The sequence below is a fragment of the Ovis aries genome, chromosome 25, assembly GCF_016772045.2.
Source record: "Ovis aries strain OAR_USU_Benz2616 breed Rambouillet chromosome 25, ARS-UI_Ramb_v3.0, whole genome shotgun sequence".
In the NCBI taxonomy this organism is placed as follows: domain Eukaryota; kingdom Metazoa; phylum Chordata; class Mammalia; order Artiodactyla; family Bovidae; genus Ovis; species Ovis aries.
In genome coordinates this window covers 28,188,758-28,208,806 of record NC_056078.1, presented here as the reverse complement: position 1 = coordinate 28,208,806, position 20,049 = coordinate 28,188,758, and the positions used below count along the sequence as shown (strand labels likewise).

Genomic DNA, 20,049 nt, shown 5'->3' with positions numbered 1-20,049 from the left:
AAGCTGGCTAACTTCCCTGCTCCAGGGCCGGGGAATCCACTGTGAAGTGTTCGCTCTCTCACTAGCCGTCCCCCAGAAAGGCCCTCCTACTGCCTAACCTTTGCCCTTTCTAATTGCCCTGATCTCATCCTAACCTCCATAGCTGTGTTTAAAGTCCACCTCTGGGGAGCACACAGATTGAGCGTTCCAGGTAATCCCTTTTCCAGTCCTGCCTGGCATCTGGCCGGTGGGCTGTGTACCTGGACTTCCTGGGACACTGGCTGGGGGAGTTTGAGGAGGGACCTCAGCACCCACCTGGCTTCAGGATGACGCGGGCCATCAGCTTCTTGATTTTGTGGCTCAGCCTGGCTGGTGGCCTGGCTCAGAGCGACAGCAGCCCTGACGCAGAGGAGTCCTATTCAGACTGGGGCCTTCGGCACATCCGGGACAGCTTTGAATCTGTCAACAGCTACTTCGATTCCTTTCTGGAACTGCTGGGAGGGAAAAATGGAGTCTGTCAGTACAGGTGCCGATACGGTGAGTGCATGGCTTCTCTTCCTGTGAAACTATCGCTGGCGGACCTGTGAACAGCCTGAGCGGGGCCACAATCCGTCATGCACTTTTCCCCTGTTATCCCCTTCTTACAGGGTAGTTGCCAGATTTAGAAAATTAAAATGTAGAATGCCCAGTGAACTCTGAATTTCAAATAAACAACCAATATTTGTTAAAATATTTGAGATGTTTGAAACATGCTTATAATGACAAATTACTGATTGTTTATTTGAAATATATATTTCACTGCACTTCCTGTGTTTTATCTGGCAAACCTACTCCAAGGAGTTTTGCAATACTTGTTCCCTGGGGCCATTTTAATGGGTTTGTTTGAGGCAGATAGATACTTAGCAAAAGGTGGCAAGGAGGAAAATGAATAGGGGATGTCTTTGTGAGGTGTTCCTAGGGCTGAAAACTGAAGCTGATCATTCAGGGAAAATTCTGAGCTTCCTCAGACACTTTGTGCCTAGCTTAGAAATGGATTCTCCTCTCCCCGTAATACAGTTCACACCTTCCTCCCAGCTATGTCAGTCTCTGATCACTTTGCCTAACCCATCCCACCCCCTACCCCATCCCGAACCGAGAGAGCTGTCCCTGCCTCAGTCAGCAGTGGCAGGCCTTCCGTGAGTAGGATGGGCATCTGCCAGCCGCTTCTGCCCACCAGGGATCAGGCCCTGAGTGACCACACTGTCCCTCAGGCCTGGTCTTGGATGTGGAACTGAATGGGTAGGAGCACTACCTCACCCGAGTTGTAAAGAGGGCACATGGGAAGCTGCGTGAAGGCCTAGCTGCAAAACAGCAGAACCTGAGGCCTGTTCTTGCTCTCCCCAACACTGGAATTCACTGTAATGGGAGCAGAAAGAGGGGCCCTGGACCTTACAGCTAGGAGGCAAGGGGTAACTTCCAAGGAAAATGTTTTTGAAAGCAGACACAGTCTCCTAACAGCATCGATTTCAATGTTTAGTTTATCAAATGTTTCAGCATGGGATTAAGAGATGAAGATGGTGATTGAGCCTAGCAGGAAAACACTTGAGAAATTTTCTCTCCAGACACAACAGATAAAGCTCAGCTTGGAGAGAGACTCAAAAAAGCCACACGCTTGCTGGACTCGGCCAATGTCTTGCACTCCTTTCTTACCCCTGAGCAGAGGGAATCTCTTCTTACAAACTGAAAGTGACTAAGAGACTGTGGTTAGCACTCCAGAACCAAAATTTTTACACAATAGAAGCTTCAACCTCAGAGGGAGATAGTGAAAAAAAGGAAGCTGCTGCATCTCTGTGAAGATTCCATAGAGTAAACCTGTGCTAGAGGAAAACTGCTAGCCACGTCTTTATCCAGGGTGTTTTGGACAAATGCAGAGATGCCTTGTCACAGGGACCATGCTCACCGAGTTTGCATGGATGGGGCAGGAAAGGGTTAACTCCAGGTATTTGATAAACACAGGTGCTCCTTTCCTTCCTAGAAGCAACACAAGGCTTATGAAGTCTGTGGTTTAGCAAATAGACAACACAGGACTTTTTTTTTTCTTTTCTCTTCTCTTTCTTTAGGGAAACAAGACCCAAACCCTCTTTTCTAGTAAAATGGCATTAAAAGATTTCAGCAAAGTTTGGTTGCAAGTTTCCACCTGGGTCAGTCGATGCAGCAATCACTGGTGGGGGATGGGAATAGTCAACAGAGATTACAGGGTCGCAAGTAACTCCAGTCACTCTGCAAAACGGAACCTGTCCAAAGAAGGACCTGAAAACCATATAGGAAAGAGGGGGTTAAGCCTTGTTTCCTTTGGAATGCAGAGAGCCAAGAACCTGAAGGCTGCACCCAAACAGCACAGACTATCTTCTCAAGTTGATTGAGAACCAAGCAGGCTTTTGAACAGATAACATCTAATAACTCACTGTTCGTTTACAGTTTGCTTTGTGACACATTTCTTGTGCAAAACACTTTCTTCAAAGCACTGGCTCCCAAACTTGCCAGCGCTGCAAATCCCTTTAAGGGCTTGTTTAAGAAGACTGCTTCACCTCGACCCCTCCTATACTGATTGGGTAGGTCTGGGGCGGGGCCAGAAAATCTGCAGTTCTAAGAGTTCGCAGGTGGTCCTGCTGCTGCTCGAGTCCTGGGATCACTCTTCCAGGGGGAAAAAGGCTGCTTTAAAAACTGATTTTTTTCTCTTTTTTTTCCCAGAAGGAACAATTTAGCAACAGTTAGTCTACAAGAAAAATTGCCATTTGATAGGTGCTTATCACCACTTAAAACAGTGGTTCCTACCTCACTCAGCACTTAGAATCACCTGGGCGGCTTTAAAAAACACTTGCTGCCCAAATCAATTAAAAGGGAATCTCCTTAGGTTGGACCCAGACATCATTATTTTTAATGTTTCCCAGGTGATTACAAATTGCAGCTACAGTAGACAACACAATGTAAGGGATCATTCTGGAAGAACTTCAGCCCATAGTTGTTCAGACCGGCAATTTGTGCTTGTATCCTGCTAGCATGTCAACACTGTTTTTGCCACACTTCATTTACCTACAGTTAGTTTTCCTGTTAACACACAAAATCTGAATTTACCAAAGGATTGGGCTAAAACATAGAGATTCAACACGAATCAAGAGCATACACGGTACCGCTGCTGCTGCTAAGTCGCTTCAATTGTGTCCGACTCTGTGCGACCCCAGAGATGGCAGCCCACCAGGCTCCCCTGTCCCTGGGATTCTCCAGGCAAGAACACTGGAGTGGGTTGCCATTTCCTTCTCTAATGCATGAAAGTGAAAAGTGAAAGTGAAGTCGCTCAGTCATGTCCGACTCTTGGCGACCCCATGGACTGCAGCCCACCAGGCTCCTCCGTCCATGGGATTTTCCAGGCAAGAGTGCTGGAGTGGGGTGATACATGGTACATACACCTGGTTTAAGGAGTCTGCACTAATGTGAACACCCTCTCCCACCTCAGGGATTCTGACTCAGTAGGGCTGTGCTAGGGACGGCACAAATGGTCCTTGAACCAGGCTTTGATGCAAAAATCAAGGGTTTGATCTGGGGGTGGGGGTGTAGGACATCTCGTTGCTAGTGACCTTGGACAAGTTACCTAACTTTCCCAACCTTTGTTTCCTCATGTTTATATCTAACGTTAATAATATCTATCTTGCAAGATGGTTATAAGAATTAAAGACACTGTATATAAAGAATTAGTGCTGTTAGAAAGTGAAAGTCACTCAGTTGCGTCCAACTCTTTGTGACCCCATGGACTGTAACAGCCCACCAAGCTCCTCTGTCCATGGGATTCTCCAGGCCAGAATACTGGAGTGGGTAGCCATTCCCTTCACCAGGGGATCTTCCCGACTCAGGGATTGTACCCCCGTCTCCTGCATTGCAGGCAGATTCTTTACATCTGAACCAAGCTACCAAATGGAGCATGGCAGGTACCAAACAAATTTTATAAATGTTTGAGAAAGATAGTCAACAAGTTAACTATGCAATCAGATTCTTCTGATTCTTTTTCAATATAAAATTAGAAAACACAGAAATCCCGGTGGCTGGAAAACACCCTCTCGGCTTCTGGAAGAAAGTATCAAATGATGATTTAGATGTTCTGCGTCTTTATGAAGGTTTCTGGGGCAGAGTTTCTGTGTCTTGTATATCATGATTTAAGATATTCATGCACACTGTCACACTTGGATAAAAGGATAATTTTCTTCTTGCGTTAAGTTCTAGGAAAGCAGGTATCCTTAAACATCAGCATTCTTATTTTCTAGAGAACTTTTTACCTGTTTGTGATTTTAGAGCAGAATTTTATGAACCTGTGAGTTTGTGTATTTTTCCAGGCAAAGAATTCACAGCCTTCATCAGATTCTTAGAGGATGTATGGCCCCCCAAAAAGGAAAGAGCTACTGACCTAGAGGGCAAAGGTTGTTCTCAGGAAAGGTGATGAACTGTCGAGGTTTGCCAGGGTGAGGGGGGCGGTGGTTCCTGGGAACAAAGGACTTTAAATACTGAAACAGGGATTGTCCCAGACAAATCTCTGGGACCAGTCGCTCACTTGACCTCATACAGTAACTGGATCTGTTTTAGCGACTGGAATCGAGTTCACTGCCTCAGTTCAATTGCCACAGTTCTGTTTGGCTCCTTGCTGTGTTCCTCATGCTGTGTTTGAGGGTTTCTGGCAGGAAGCAAATTCGAAGCGCTTAATTCGGCAGTCTGACCACCAGGTCGACCCCTAGTGGAGCGCAGAGCTGCCTCCGCTGGAACCAGCTGCGTGGGGAGAAAGTACACACCCTCCCGTGTGGCTTAACCCTTGACCTGGATGATAAACCCCAGACATTTTTACTGTGACAGAGAGAAAAACCGGTTGGGCCCAGAAGGTAGTAGACCTGTCTGCTGGTAGTACTCTCATTTCACGCCGAACTCCCTTATTTGTCTTTAAAGTGTTTTGTGGTGTTTCACTTTAGTCAGATGTTTTAAATCTCCACAAGTCTATCAGGACTTCCTTTATATCTTCTGCATTTTTTCTCTTGCTTAAAGGACCATCCTCAAGATCAAAACAGTTTTTGGCTTGTTTTTCTGTGAAAGCATCTGTGGCTAATATACTTAATGAGTGTTGCTGTGTTCTGAAGAGTTTTTATGAGCACTAAAATTTTAATTTCAAGTTTAATATGTCACAAAATATTATCCTTCTTTTGACTTTCCCCCCAACCATTTAAAAATATAAAAATTATTTTTATCTGGCAGGTTATACAAGAACAGGCTGGACTTGGCCCAGTGTTTGCCAAGCTGATCCAGATCAGGTGGTCAGCCTGTCACTCCTATAGGTAGCCAAAACCCCAAAATAAAACTAGGTTGTGACATCGTGTGTAACTGAGGCCTAGACTAAAAACATCAAACTGAAAAGACGTAACACAACTCAAATCTGCTCCAGCTGTAACATGAGGATCTGGTACATAATTTCCGTCTGGACTCAAACCATCACCTTTTTTCTTAGAATTTTTATTTCAAGCTTCATTCCTCAACAGACTTTCTGCAGCTATCATGAAACATTAAATACAATAAAAGTAACTGTCATCAACAGCAGGCCAGATAGGACGTGTCTGTAATTGGTGACCCATTATCTTTCAAACTGGGAGTTTTGTCTTCTGTGAGTTATTAAGTCCAAAAAAGGCAGAGGGTAACTCAGGAAACTGGACTGAGTCTGCTGCAAAAACCCTTGATCAGAAAAAGAGTTAAATTTCACCATCAAATTTAGACATTTGTTTGTTTACTGAAATGTTCCCCCTGATTTCTATAAACCTAGTATAAGTAGAACATTTGTAAAATAACAACTCAAAGAAGAAATAAAATCACCATAGTCTCACTTCCGAGAGATAATACACATTTAATTGTGTGATTATTTCCATATGTATAATTTGATTACTAGTATTATTTAATACACTTTACCCATTCCCCTACTGCCAGTGCAACACGCACATACACACAAGTTAGTAGAGTATCAATACTAAGTTATATTTCTCAAGGCCTTTGAAAAGTGATGGAGGAATCACTGGTGGGCTGGCAGACTCCATCAACAAGTACAGGACACTTCCATTACAAATAATAAGAAGGCTGAGTGGAAATTAAATATTAAAACACATACATATACACTCAAGCTAGAATGAAATAAAGGGAAACCTGCAAGTTCCTGAAATGAAGAGGAAACACAAAACCAAAGTGATAGCAGGAGCTTATGCTGCTGTGGTCCTTGGAGGTCTCAGTCTGGAACATTATATATAGACTCCATGGGCTGAGGAATGTGCTTTAATAAATAGTCATACAGAGAGAGGAGAAGAACTGTAAGATTTGGGAAGTTGGAACTGAACAGTTTGCAGAAAGTTTAGAGCCTAGGAAACTGTCTAGTCTGTTTAAAAGGGATTAGAAGTAGCAAGGAAGCTTTCTATCCACCTGGGGGTGGGGCCTGCCGGAGGGAATAGATACCCACTAAAAAATCACTACCTGAAGCATATTCTATGCACAGATGAGGAATCTGAATTTCTTCAGTTGGCCTGGTGTGAGTATTCCAAGCTGAGAAATTAACAAATACCTGTGTGTCTCAATTACCCACAGTCTGCTGGAGCCACAGCAAAAGCAGCTAGGGACTACTCTGCAGTATGTGACTCAGGGCACAGGAATTCTTTTAGAAAAACAAGCCCTTCTGAAAACAACTACATACCATTTGAAAAGATAATCCACCATGACAGAGAGTCAGTGGACATTAAAAAATGAAAGGGCATCCCAAGGATTGGAGATAAAAAATCATAACATTTGAAATTATTAAAAATATAAAAGAAAGGATAGAAAATGTAATTAGAAAATAAAACAAAGAAAATGAATACGTAGATTTGAAAGATTTAAATAGAACTCACAGAAATAAAAATTATAGTCATCAAAAGAATTCAGTGGATGGGTTACATATCAGATAATCTAGCAGCTAGTCAACCTAGAGATAATTAATAAAGTAGAAAATAAATTTGATGAAGCTAATAAAAATTCAGTACAGAGAGAAAAATAGGGAAAATATAAAAGAGAGATTAAGATACAAGGACAGGATCAAAAAGATTCACCATTCAGTAGAAAGAGGCCCAGAAGGAGAAATTATAGAGAATGAAGAAACTTAAAAATTCAGACAAGGGCTATGAATTCTCCAGAGGTGAAAGACCCAAAGCCTTCAGATTGTTCCAGATATATAGACCACTTATAGATACACTGTAGTGAAATTGTGAGGATTAATGAAATTGGAACTTCTGTATATTTCCGGTGGAAATACAAAATAGTACAGCTGCTGAAAAAAGCAGGCTGATAGTTCCTCACAATGTTAAACAGAATTACTATATGACCCAGAAATTCCACGCCTTAGGTATAGAAAAATGAAAGAACTGAAAACAGATATTCAAACCAACACTTGTAGACAGTTGATCATAGCAGCACTATTCACAAATAGCCCAAAAAATGGAAACAAATACCATGTCTATTAATGTGGATGAATAAACAAACTGTAGTAGATCCAGAGAATGGAATATTATTCATGCATAAAAAGGAATACGTACTGGTACATGCTACAACATGGATGAACATGAAAGATGGAGATTTTTGTAAAAATGGGTATTGGGTTTCTTTCTGGGATAATAAAAATGTTCTAAAATTAGATTATGGTGATGGTCTCACAGCTAAAACCCACTGAAATACATTACACGAATGAATGTATAATATGTGAATTTTATCTCAATAAAGCTCTCGTAGAAAAAGATGTAATGAAAAAACATTCAAATCATAATGACAACTGCAATAATTAAGTATTGCTGAGAAACAAGTGCCCCCCAAACTTAGCAGCTAAAAATAACAAACATTTTATTGTATCACACAGGATGGGGGATCTAGATGCTCTTCTGGGTGGTTCTGGCTCTGAGTTTCTAATAAAGGTTCTAGTCACACTGCCTGTTGATACTACAGTCTCTGAAGATATGGCTGAAGCTGGAGATTCCTTCCAAATTCATGTGGCTGTTAGCAGGAGGCTTTAGTTCTTTGCCACATGGACCTTTCCATGACAGAAGTAGTAGTCTTTTATAACGTAATTTTGGAAGCAACATACCTCCATTTCTGCCATATTCTGTTGGTCACACAGGCCAACCATAGGACAGTGCACACAGGTATAAATACACCAGGACAAGGATCACTGAGGGCTATCTTGAACCACTGTCTTATAAGCATGTTGTACCACAGTAACAAATACCCAAACAGACTATGGCAGAGACTGCTCATTATCCCCATTTTTTCTACATTCATAAGCCCTCCTTCCAACTTCAAGCTGGGCTCATGGCTGCCTACATTGGAAAAAAAACTTCATTTCCTAGCCCACTTTTGCAAGTAGGTGTTGCCATATGATTAAAGTCTGGCTAAAGGGAAGTAAGAGGAAGTGATGTGTGTAGCATTCTGGAATGGGTTTATTAAAGAGAGGACCTCTGACCTTTTTACCTCCTTCTTCCATTCTGCTGTTTGTAATATGGATGTGTTGGCTGAAGCACCATCTTGGATCATGAGACCCAGGGCTACATTCCAGGGCTGGTAGAGCCGGAAGGTTAGAAGCACCCTCGGTTCCAGAAAAGGGCAGACATCATTCCAGCCTTCTGAGCCTTAATTTTAGATCCTGATATTCTTAAGATATTCTACCTTGTTTAAGCATCTGAATAATATAGTTTGTAGGAGATATAATAAACATGTGGAATAAATCATAACACTCTATTGAAAGACATAAGAAAGATCTAAGTAAATAGAAAGCTATATTAGGCTCATGTCTGGAAATTTAGAATATTCTAAGAAATCCAGTTGTCTCCAAATTAATCTGTAAATTCAATGTATTTCCAATAAAAATCCTGATGATGTCTTGTAGAATGTAATAAGTGGACTCAAAAATTCATGTGTAAGAGTAAATGTCCAAGAGTAATCAAGACAATTTGTAAGAATAAAAGGAGAGAGAGCTTTAAATCATAGACTTAGCATCTAAAACTTAAAACAGAAAGATGGGGTATAAAGAGACTTCAACTATACTTAAAACATTTAATTAAGCATAAAAAATATTTATAGCAAGTTTGGCAACACTGACATTCATTGTCTCTGTATAGTGGGTACATAGGTATTTGTTTCTCTGACTTTAGTTTTGAAATAGTTCATAATACAAAATAATTAAGAATAAAATACCTGATAGGAGAAAATTACAGAAGAGAAAGAAGAAATGCCATGCGTCTCACTTGGAGGATTAATTCCTGGCTTATTTCCTGAGTCTTTTGTTATGTCTCGGATCTCCTATAAGATGAAGAGGAATGAGGGGAAAGAGCATGGGCTTAGGAGACAAACGGGAAAGCTGGATTTATACCCCAATTCCTCCCACTTTCTAAATGACTCAGGCAAGCCACTAAATCTCTTAGTCCCATATTTCTTATCTGGATAATGGCATAAAAATACTCACTGCAGATGACTGTTCTGAGGTCATCTAAGGTCAAGGTTATCTTTATCTATAATGACTACCCTTGATACACTGACAAGGCTTCTCTGTATGTATTTGCAAGACTATAAAATAACCCAAAAGCCATGAAGGAGAAACCAAGAAATCCAAAGCTTTTCAGATAGTTTCACCTTAGTTCTATGACACAAACAACCACAATATTGTATAGGCATGTTTTCTCTGTATTTTGGTAAATAATGCTTTGCCTACATTTATGGAATCTTGCAAAATTTCCTTCAAGTTATTCTAAAAATGTTTGTGGTATTATTTTAATTCTGATCCCTTAACTGTATGATCGGGCAGTGGTCTTTGTGTATAGTATGTGGTCTTACAGTGGATAGAAGAATGAAAGATCTTAAGTTTTAGTTTGGTTTTGCCGTGGACCTTATCTTCAAGGTCACCCATGTAAGAAATGTTAGAATTGTTAGTAAATAAATGCTCATAAAACTCTTCAAGATTGGGAGAAAAATGCCAGTCTGGTCTGGAGAGTATTACTTTTTTTTGATATCATCACTCATCATCACCACCTAATTTAAGTCGGTGATGAGCAGTTATTTTTAAAGGAAAAGTTGAGTATACTTTTAGACAATTTTTATTTGATGAATGTTTCCAAATGCTTCATTTCTAAACTCTTCTTCCTGCTTCTTTCCTGTTTCCCCTGCTAGGAAAGGCACCAATGCCCAGACCTGGCTACAAGCCTCAGGAGCCCAATGGCTGCAGCTCCTATTTCCTGGGTCTCAAGGTACCAGAAAGAGTATGTACACCTCCATTGTTTTCTTAGTTGACTGGTTTTGACTAAGACTAATCTAAGAGGTCCCTCTAATGGAACTCATCACTTATGGAATATGGTTGAGCAATATAATTAGTATTTTAAACTGGATACAGAGAAAAGGAGATAATTTTCAAAGAAAGCATCTAATTTCCTTTTCTCAGATGCAGCTGTCCCTCAGATTAGCCATTGGGTAGTGAACTTTGAAGTCACCAGTGCAAACATCAGCTGAGCCTTAGTGAACCAAGCATAACTTAATTTGAAATAGATCGGACAAGTGTGACTTCTTCAAATTGGTGAGACTTTCTAGAGATGTACTGGAGCTAGCCGGTACTGACCAGTGAGGGCTGATTGCTGTATGCTCAGGACTTTTGCAAGTGGCCGACTTCATGTCTGAACTGTTAAATCAATTATGTTTGGAGTAGTAGCATCATAGAAATCTGCAAACACACACATACACATACTGTCCCCTGCCAACCAGCTGCCGCCTAAAACATTTTTAATTTTGCCACTGACTATTTCTCAAACTATCAGCTTCCTCTAAAAACAAGTAATAATTAATTTTTTAAAGACCTCTCAGAAACCCTTTTACCTTTTTCACTTTAGAAAAGAGGCTAAAGTGGTAGAAAATTTGGTAGAAGCATTTCATATCTTGTTTTGGATTCTAAGCTGGTCCTACTCTTGTGTGTTCTTGCCCCCAGTATTCACAGCTGTCAGAACTAGTGTGTTTTTCTTTTGTGGGAGCTCTCAATGACCTTTTATATATTCCATAGACACAGAGTCTGCCTGGTTGACCGTGTGGATTTAATCTGCAGCTTGTACAGCTGGAGGGAAGGTTTTGGGTCTTCTTCCTTAGCCACACTGCCCCTGGATTTCAACTGTGGTTTTATTTCCACCTCGGGGTATGGGTCATCCACTGGGGTTTGCTCCTGAGGCTGCCCTGGAGGACTTGGCTTTGCCCCTGTGAGGGCCAGGTGTGGGGTGGTGCAGCTGCTTGGGTCACAGGGATTCTGGCAGCTCCAGCTACTCAGGGGAGTTGGCGGCTAGGGCAGCAGGAAATATAGTGCTCTAGAAGGATATGGAAACCTCCAGGCAAATTCCTGCCTGGAGACCCTACCCTGCTTCCTGACAGAGAAGCCTGGCAGGCCACAGTCTACAGAGTTGCAAAGAGTCAGACACTACCAAAGTGAGCCTGTGCGCATAGACGCAAGACTCTTTTTGCCTGTGGTAGCTCTGCCCCAGTGAGAGTTGAGGATGAAGGTGGCACAAATGCTTGGCTTGTGGGGACCCTGGCGACGCCAAGTGTGTAGGGACACAGGCTGCCTCCACTGCAGGAGCTACGGCCCTACCAGAGTCTTTTGTCGAGCCTCTTTTTGCTGGTGATCAGAAGGCCTCTTTGGCCAGTCTTTCTCCGTAGCCCTGCCCTTTCAGGGACTTAGAGGGCTCCCTTGCCTGGGGTCTTTCTCTGTGGTCCGGTGCATCAGGCACATAGAGGGGCCCCCCTGGCTGGGGTCCTACGATGTAGTCCTGCGCATCAGTCACTTAAAGGAGCACCCTGGGTGGGTCCTGCTCTGTCCTTCAGTGCATCAGGTGTTTGGTGGGCCAGCCTCTACTGTTCAGCTGCCGATGCTGGCGTGTGGGGAAAGAGAGGCTATGGTGATGGCTCCACCGCCTCCAGCAGTATCGCCTTGCTTCCATGGCTGCCTGGCTTTCCTCCACAGGCATTTCCCACCACAGTCTCCTTCCTCACATCTGCCCCCCACCCGCTACCCCCATCTGTCTCTCCGCGGTCAACAGCAGCCCTCTCCCTGGTATTGCTCCACAATCCCTAAACTCCAGCTCCCAGCTGCTACGCCTTCCAGGGGAGCAGCATCCCTGTCCGTGGTATGTATGGCTATAGCAAGGACTATCTGATCCTCATCCCCTTTAGGCTGCCACAGATCAGCTGTTTCACTCTCAGCATTAAATGTTTCTCCTATGACTCAGACAATTGCCTTGGTGTGGGGATCGGATCCCTGCTTCAGTTCCCCCATTGGCCAAGGGCAGGTCCAGTCCTACTAACTTTTCCCCCTAGTTCCTTCATCCTTCGGAGGTTTGCGTGGTATGTATATTCTTTTCCTCGGAGAAGGCAATGGCACCCCACTCCAGTACTCTTGCCTGGAAAATCCCATGGACGGAGGAGCCTGGTAGGCTGCAGTCCATGGGGTCGGGAAGAGTCAAACATGGCTGAGCGACTTCACTTTCACTTTTCACTTTCATGCATTGGAGAAGGAAATGGCAGCCCACTCCAGTGTTCTTGCCTGGAGAGTCCCAGGGACGGGGGAGCCTGGTGGGAGGCTGTCTATGGGGTCGCACAGAGTCGGACACGACTGAAGCGACTTGGCAGCAGCAGCCTATATTCTTCTCTACTGGTCAGGTACTTCTGTTAGCTCTCAGCTGGTGTTCTGCATGCATCTCTGTGTCTGAAGGTGTAGTCCTGATGTCATTGTGGAGAGAGATGTACTCCACGTCCACCTACTCCTTCGTCATCTTGTTCTTGATTACTTCTCTTTCATCACTTATTCTACCATGTCCCTTCCCTCTTCAAGTGCATGCCAGCTAAGTTGCTTCCGTCATGTCTGATTCTTTGTGACACTATGGACTGTAGCCCACCAGGCTTCTCTGTTCATGGGATTCTCCAGGCAAGAATACACGAGTGGGTTGCCATGACCTCTTCCAGGGGATCTTCCCAACCCAGGGATGGAACCTACATCTCTTAGGTCTCTGGCATTGGCGGGCAGGTTCTTTACCATTATGCCACCTGGGAAGCCCAGTCAAATCTAACTTGTTACTTTGGAAGTCAAGGCCAGCTATCAACTTGTCTTTCTCCCTAATTAAAAAGTACATATAATAAAAAACATATATCACACAGAGAAGACCCTAGAATGACTAAACAAACTGGTTGACTTGCTTATATATGATTTGCTTATTACTTCCTTTTTTGACTTGTTATATCTTAAGTATACCATTATCTAATAATCCTCTACAAAAGTTCCCATTTGATGTCTCTGTGCGTGGAGGTCTATGAACTTAGTTTATGACAGATTTATAATTGTTTATAGGACACTTTATAAATGTGTATGTGTATATATATGTTAGATGTTGTTTGATCGTAGTCCCGTTGTGGTCAGGAACTATGTTCTATACCCTACTCTGTTCCCCAACACATTACAAACAGATACACACACTTAAAACAGCGCTGCATGGAATGGGTCCCTGCAAAATCCTGGTGACCTCTTTGTGAACTAAGGCTTAATTTTTCATACTTCTGAGCCTTGGAATCTTTGGTTAAAAAAAAAAATCTCACAAAGTAAAGGTTTTAGTTGAATTTGAAAGTACAGAAGCTCTGCCCTCTTGCACTCACTTTCTGATTTTCTATTTTTAGCTCCACAGTGGCCTGTGAATTTGAAAACTACTAAAATCTAAAAGAAAAAGCAGAAAAAGGGGCCATTCAAAGTTATTAAACTAATGACTAGATCATGATTAAAACTTAGCATCCTGTGATTATCAACTTGATGTATACTTTCCAGTCATCTGGTGCTTCTGAACTGACCTGAATCTGTAACAGGAATTTGAGAACAAGGTAGGCAAGGTTGCCTAAGGTCCTTGGTCTAAACGTGGCATTTTCTTCCTTCACTTTTCTCCAGATGGACTTGGGTATTCCAGCAATGACCAAGTGCTGCAACCAGCTGGACGTCTGTTACGACACTTGTGGTGCCAACAAGTATCGCTGCGATGCAAAATTCCGATGGTGCCTCCACTCTATCTGCTCTGACCTTAAACGGAGTTTGGGCTTTGTCTCCAATGTGGAAGGTAGGTATCTTAAGTGCATTGACCTGTGAGCAGAGAGTTTGGTACCTATTTTCACAGAGAAATGTAATCAGAGCCCCTTTACTCAAAGAGACCATCAGAGTTCACTGATCTTTCTTTATAGAACTCTGTGACCAATGAAGCAAGGGGGAAGGGAAACTCTTGGCAATCCTTCACTAAAGTTCTTGCTGTCCTGCCCAGGAGCTGCTGGCGCCACTCCTGATGGACAGGGCCACACCAAAGCCTTCCCAGAGGATAAAAACCTATCCTCTAAGACAAGAGCAAGACTTGCCCAACTGGCTTTCATTATCCATTCCACTGTTAAATAATTTTCCATATCAGGAATTATTCTGTATAGGTCCATGGTGTTGGGTTGAAGCTTTTTTTTTCTTATTTTGTTTTCAGTAAGAGAAAGAACTTTTTAAAACCTATCTTCTTTTTGTGTAAAGTTCTCTATATCCTTGAGGATAATTATTTTAAAATGACTGCTTAGCTGCCTAACTTCTAGCAGTGATTCTATAATTTCTTTTTCCTAATTTATCTTAGGAAAATTGTAATTCTTTAGTTAATGAAGCCCGAACAGTATATCCAGGTATTACTGTTACATGCTTTTAGATGGTAAAGTTTTAAATTCGGGCTTATGAAGAGCTGGCTTTATGCTACTGGGAAAGTCAGCTGCAGGAAGAATCTTGGCTCCTGTTACAGATCAATGTCTAGAGTGTTGTTCTAAAGTGAATGTGCGTAGACTTGAAAATATTAATAATTAATGAGGCTCTGTAAATGGGAGTATCCTTCTATCTATACCTATAAAAGGTGAAAAATGCCTGCTGCTAATCTAGGGTCAGGTCAAGCTACTCCCCACAATAAATTTTAGAACAATTTCATCACTCCACAAAGAAATCCCAGAGCCATTAGCAGTCTCACCACAATGTTCTCCTGTCTAGTTCTAGGCAACTGTTAGTCTTCTGTCTCTATAAATTTGCTATTCTAGACAATTCATATGAATGGAATTACAAATATGTGGTCTTCTGTGACTGGGTTCTTTCATTTGGTAAGGGTTATCCATATTGTAGTGTGCATCAGTATTTCATTCCTTTTTAATAGCTGAATAATATTCCATTATATGGATAAAACAAGTTTTCTTTCATCAATTGATGGACATTTGGACTATTATGAATAATTCTGGTATGAACACTTATTTCAAGTATTTGTGGTGACATGTTTTCAATTGTCTTGGATATATATCTAGGAGGGGAATTTCTAGGTTATTTGGTAAGTTTGTGACAAATTGATTTCCAAAATAGCTACCCCAATTCACATCCCCACCAGCAATGTATTAAGGCTCCAATTTCTCCACATCCTTGCCAACACCTGTTATCTATCTATTTTATTATAAACCCTATTGGGTGTGAAGTTATCTCTCATTTTGGTTTTGATTTACATTTCCCTATGGGCTAATGATATTGAGCATCTTTTCATGTGCTTATTAGCCATTAAATAATTGCTTTGGAGAAATGTCTATTCATTTGCCCTCCTTAAAATTGGGCTCTCTTTTTATTATTGAGTCATAAGACTTTTTAAAATATATTCTGGATGTAAATCTTTTAACAGATGTATGACTTGCAAATGCTTTCTCTCATTTTATGGGTTGATTTTTCACTTTCCTGATGATATAATTTGTAGTGCAGAAGTTTTACATTTTGCTTAAGTCCGTTTTTATCTTTTAAATTTCTTGTACTTTTGATGTCATATGTAAAAGGGCTTTGCCGAACTCAAAGTCACTATGTTTTCTTTTAAAAGTGTTGTGTTAGCTCATATATTTAGATCTATGATCCATTTTAGTTAATTTTTCTGTATGGTGTAAGAAAGAGATCCAGCTTCATTCTTTTGCATATCGATATACACCATTTGTTAAATAAAAGACTATTCTTTCCCACCACTTGTTCCTGCACCATTTGCTGAAAGAGACTATTCTTTCCCACATTAAATCGTTTATGTACCCCTGTCAAAAAAATCAGTTTGTCATAATTGCAGTGTTTATTTCAAGACTTTCAATTCAATTCTATTCTATTGATCTATGCCAGTACCACGCTGTTTTTATTACTGTAATTTCGCAGTAAAATCTGAAATCAAGAAGTGTCCTTCAACTTTGTTCTTTTTCAAGATTTTTTCAGATATTCTGTATCTCTTTCATTTCCACATGAATTTTAGGTTCAGTTTGTCAATTTCTTCAAGAAATGGCAGGTGAGATTTTGATAAGACTTCTGTTGGCTCTGTAGATCCATTTGAGGAATATTGCCATCTTAAAATTATGTTTTCTGACCACTGAACATGGATGTATTTCCACTTATTTGGGTCTATTCTAATTTTTTTAAAAACTTTTTTTTTATATTGGAGTATTGCTGATTAACAACGTTGTGCTAGTTCCAAGTGTACAAAAAAGTGATTCAGTTATACATATACATTTATCTTTCTTTTCAAATTATTTTCCCAGTCAGGTTGTTACAAAATATTGAGCAGAGTTCCCTGTTGGTACCTGAGTTACAGTAGGTCCTTGTTGGTTATCCATTTTAAATATGGCAGTGTGTACATGTCAATCTCAAATTCCCTAACTATCCCTCCTAGCAGTTCTATTAATAAGAGGAAAGTTCATAGCAATAAACCTCAACATCAAGAAATAAGAAAGATCTCACATCAACCACCTAACTTTACACCCCAAAGAACTAGTAAAAGAAAGCAAATGAAGTCCAAAGATTGTAAAAGGAAGGAAGGAAGGAAGATCAGAGTGGAAATAAATGAAATGAAGACTAAAAGGACACTAGAAAAGATCAATTAGTTTTTTTTTAAAAAGACAAAATAGACAAAACTTTACATTTGCCAAGAGAAAAAAAAGAGGATGAAAATAAAATCAGAAATAAGAGAGAAAACATTAAAACTAATATCACAGAAATATAAAGGACCATAAAAGTCTACCATGAAAAATTATACACCAAGTTAGACAACTTAGAAGAAACAGATGAATTCCTCAAAACAATCTATCAAGAATGAATCATGAGGAAACAGAAAAACTTGAACAGAACTGTTACTAATAAGGAGAATGAATCAGTAATCAAAAGTCTCCCAACAAACAAAAAATTTAGGATCAGATGGTTTCACTTTTTTAAAAAAGGTGGAAATTTTCTATATATGTTAATTTAATTAGAGATAAATTTTACATGAAGTTAACAAAAAATCAAATTTCAAACAAATATTAATAAGCATTATTTCTTAAGAGAAGTCATTGAAATTTACAAAAAAATTTATTAAAAGACATGAAAAAACTTGCATCGTTATTTTGAAATTGATGTTTCCAATTTAGCCAAGAACATTATTCTCTACCATTTCCTCTCTCATCTCTGATTTCTGTTGTTATATCTGTTCCATGTCATACAGAAAGTGTCTAATCCAAAAGATCTGGGTTATTAAAACTCTGCGCATTCCCAAGAAATGGCTATTTTCTAGCCATTCTAGCTGATGACTAGCCCTTCATCAGCCCTGGGGAAGTGAACTCTTGGAAAATTCTGACTGATGAGATGTTTTGGATGCCTAAGATCTTGAGGCACACTATACCAGTTGGTCTAGATGGCTCATACAATCAGTGTATTTTATGGTGAATACCTGCTTTCCTTCTGCGGGTCTGGGAGTACCAGTGACTGAAATAAGTCACATAAGTACCATATGCCTATGTAACTAATGCCCAATAAAATCCCTGGACTCTAGATTCAGGTGAGGTTGCTGGCTTCAACATTCAAAGAAAATCAGCTATTTAAGCGGCTTCAACATTTAAAGAAGAATTAATATCAATCCTTCTCTCCTCTGTCTACGGGATACTCCAGGCAAGAATACTAGAGTGGGTAGCCATTCCCTTCTGCAGGGAATCTTTTCAACCCAAGGACTGAACCTGGGTCTCTCTCATTGCACGCAGATTCTTTACCACCTGAGCCACCAGGGAAGCCTTTCAAAAAGTTCAAGACAGGACTTCCCTGGTGGTTCAGTGGTTAAGACTCTGTGCTCCCAAGGCAGGGAGCCCAGGAACTAGATTCCACATGCTCCAACTAAGAGCCCATAAGCTGCAACTAAAGATCCTGCATGTGGCAGTGAAGACTCTGCAAGCTGCAACTAAGACTGGGCACAGTCAGGCTGATTAAAAAAAAAAAAAAATCGAAGAGGAGGGAAAACTTCCAAACAAGTCTTATGAGGCTAGCCTTACCTATACCAACAGATAAGAACACCACACACACACACACAAATTTACAGGCCAATATCCCTGATGAATACAGATGCACAAATCTTTCACAAAATATTAGTAACCTAGTTATTTATCCCACACTTGAATAGGGAAAGCTATAGGAAACATAGCAATGTTATTTGAGTCCTCCGGAAAAAAAATGTAATTTTCTATGGAGTGAGCATAGTGATGTGGGAGATTCTGATTGCTAGTCATGGTTTTGACCTGGAGGCCCCATAAAAGGAGGGCATCTCAAAGTGTGTTCTGCTTTATTAGCCTGGCTAGAAGCTTCTCTGAAAAAGCTTCTCATAAATCTTTTTTTTTTTTCCTTTTAATTCTGTATTTGGGTCACTGCTTCTAACTTTCCTCTGGGTATCATGTTATCCTTGGAAATATGCTGCCTCTTCAACATTACTCAAACTACTACTTGGGGTAGTCTTGTATATTAACCCTTATATTTCTCTTCATCTTTTTCAAGTAGCCTGTGATTCCCTGGCTGATACTGTGTTCAACACTGTATGGACTTTGGGCTGCCGGCCCTTTATGAACAGTCAGCGGGCAGCTTGCATCTGTGCAGAAGAGGAGAAAGAAGAGTTATGAGGAAGAGGTGATTCCTTCCCCATTTTGAGTGACACCACTCAAAGCTGTCAGTCTGGGAGTATGGCAGATGTGCCTCATCCTTTTTCCCAAAGTTTGGATACCACAAAGCACAGAAAGGAACACCATTTTATAGCTGAAAGTGAGTCTTGACCTTGGAAAAGGAAGATTGGAAAAAAGACACCAAGTGATTTGAAAACTACTCTTCACTTTAACACCAATCTCCCCAACCAGGACATATTTGCCTGGAAATTCAGTGCTTACTTTGAAGACTAAAATAAAGACTAACATACTGGAATTCTTGGAATTGATAATTATATTAATAAGTGAAATTTTGGAGAGTCCAACCATTCGAGAGGCAATGACTTTCCTCTGGTCCATGTTTCAGTTGCTAATAAGCATCTCACATATTATATAGTTTTTAGAAAATGTGAAAAGAGATGCATGAATTCCACTATCACCAATGTGCTTCCATTTCACTTAGAAGAGAACAGAACCCAACCTGGTAAGTTCCTCCAATGACAACAATTATAACCACTAGTGCTGAAGAGTTAAGAACAAGACAAGGTCAGAGACTTACTTGATTAAAGCCTGTGGAGGTACAGGTCAGACAGAGTGAGGTCTCTGGGGTTCCATTTTTTTCCTTCATTGAACTAGTCCTATTGAAATTCCCAATTACTAAGCGGTGTTAATGTCATGTTAAGATCTGAGAAGCATTTGGTAAAAACTGCTACTGAAGACCGGCAATGGCACCCCACTCCAGTACTCTTGCCTGGAAAATCTCATGGATGGAGGAGCCTGGTAGGCTGCAGTCCATGGGATTGCTAAGAGTCAGACATGACTGAGACTTCCCTTTCACTTTTCACTTTCATGCTTAGGAGAAGGAAATGGCAACCCACTCCAGTGTTCTTGCCTGGAGAATCCCAGGGACGGGGTCGCACAGAGTCGAACATAACTGAAGCGGCTTAACAGCAGCAGCAGCTACTGAAGACAGCTAGGAAAAGTCCGTGGAAACTGAAGGGA

The 20,049-nt window shown here is 40.9% G+C and overlaps 1 protein-coding gene across 5 annotated transcripts; it reads left to right on the top strand.

Annotated features, from left to right (window-relative positions):
- The first annotated feature begins 144 nt into the window (after positions 1-144).
- Positions 145-19,324, top strand: PLA2G12B (phospholipase A2 group XIIB). Of its 5 annotated transcripts, none has more exons than XM_060406667.1 (4): positions 145-516; positions 10,210-10,286; positions 14,000-14,165; positions 18,911-19,324. In XM_060406667.1, exons 1-4 carry the CDS (start codon positions 306-308, stop codon positions 19,027-19,029), a joined length of 573 nt encoding a protein of 190 aa, XP_060262650.1. In that variant the 5' UTR covers positions 145-305; the 3' UTR covers positions 19,030-19,324. The 5 variants fall into 5 exon arrangements, with proteins under 5 accessions (XP_060262650.1, XP_042096920.1, XP_011960656.1 ...); XM_042240986.2 differs by having other exon boundaries at positions 18,908-19,324; XM_012105266.5 differs by having other exon boundaries at positions 10,210-10,298.
- The last annotated feature ends 725 nt before the right edge of the window (positions 19,325-20,049 follow it).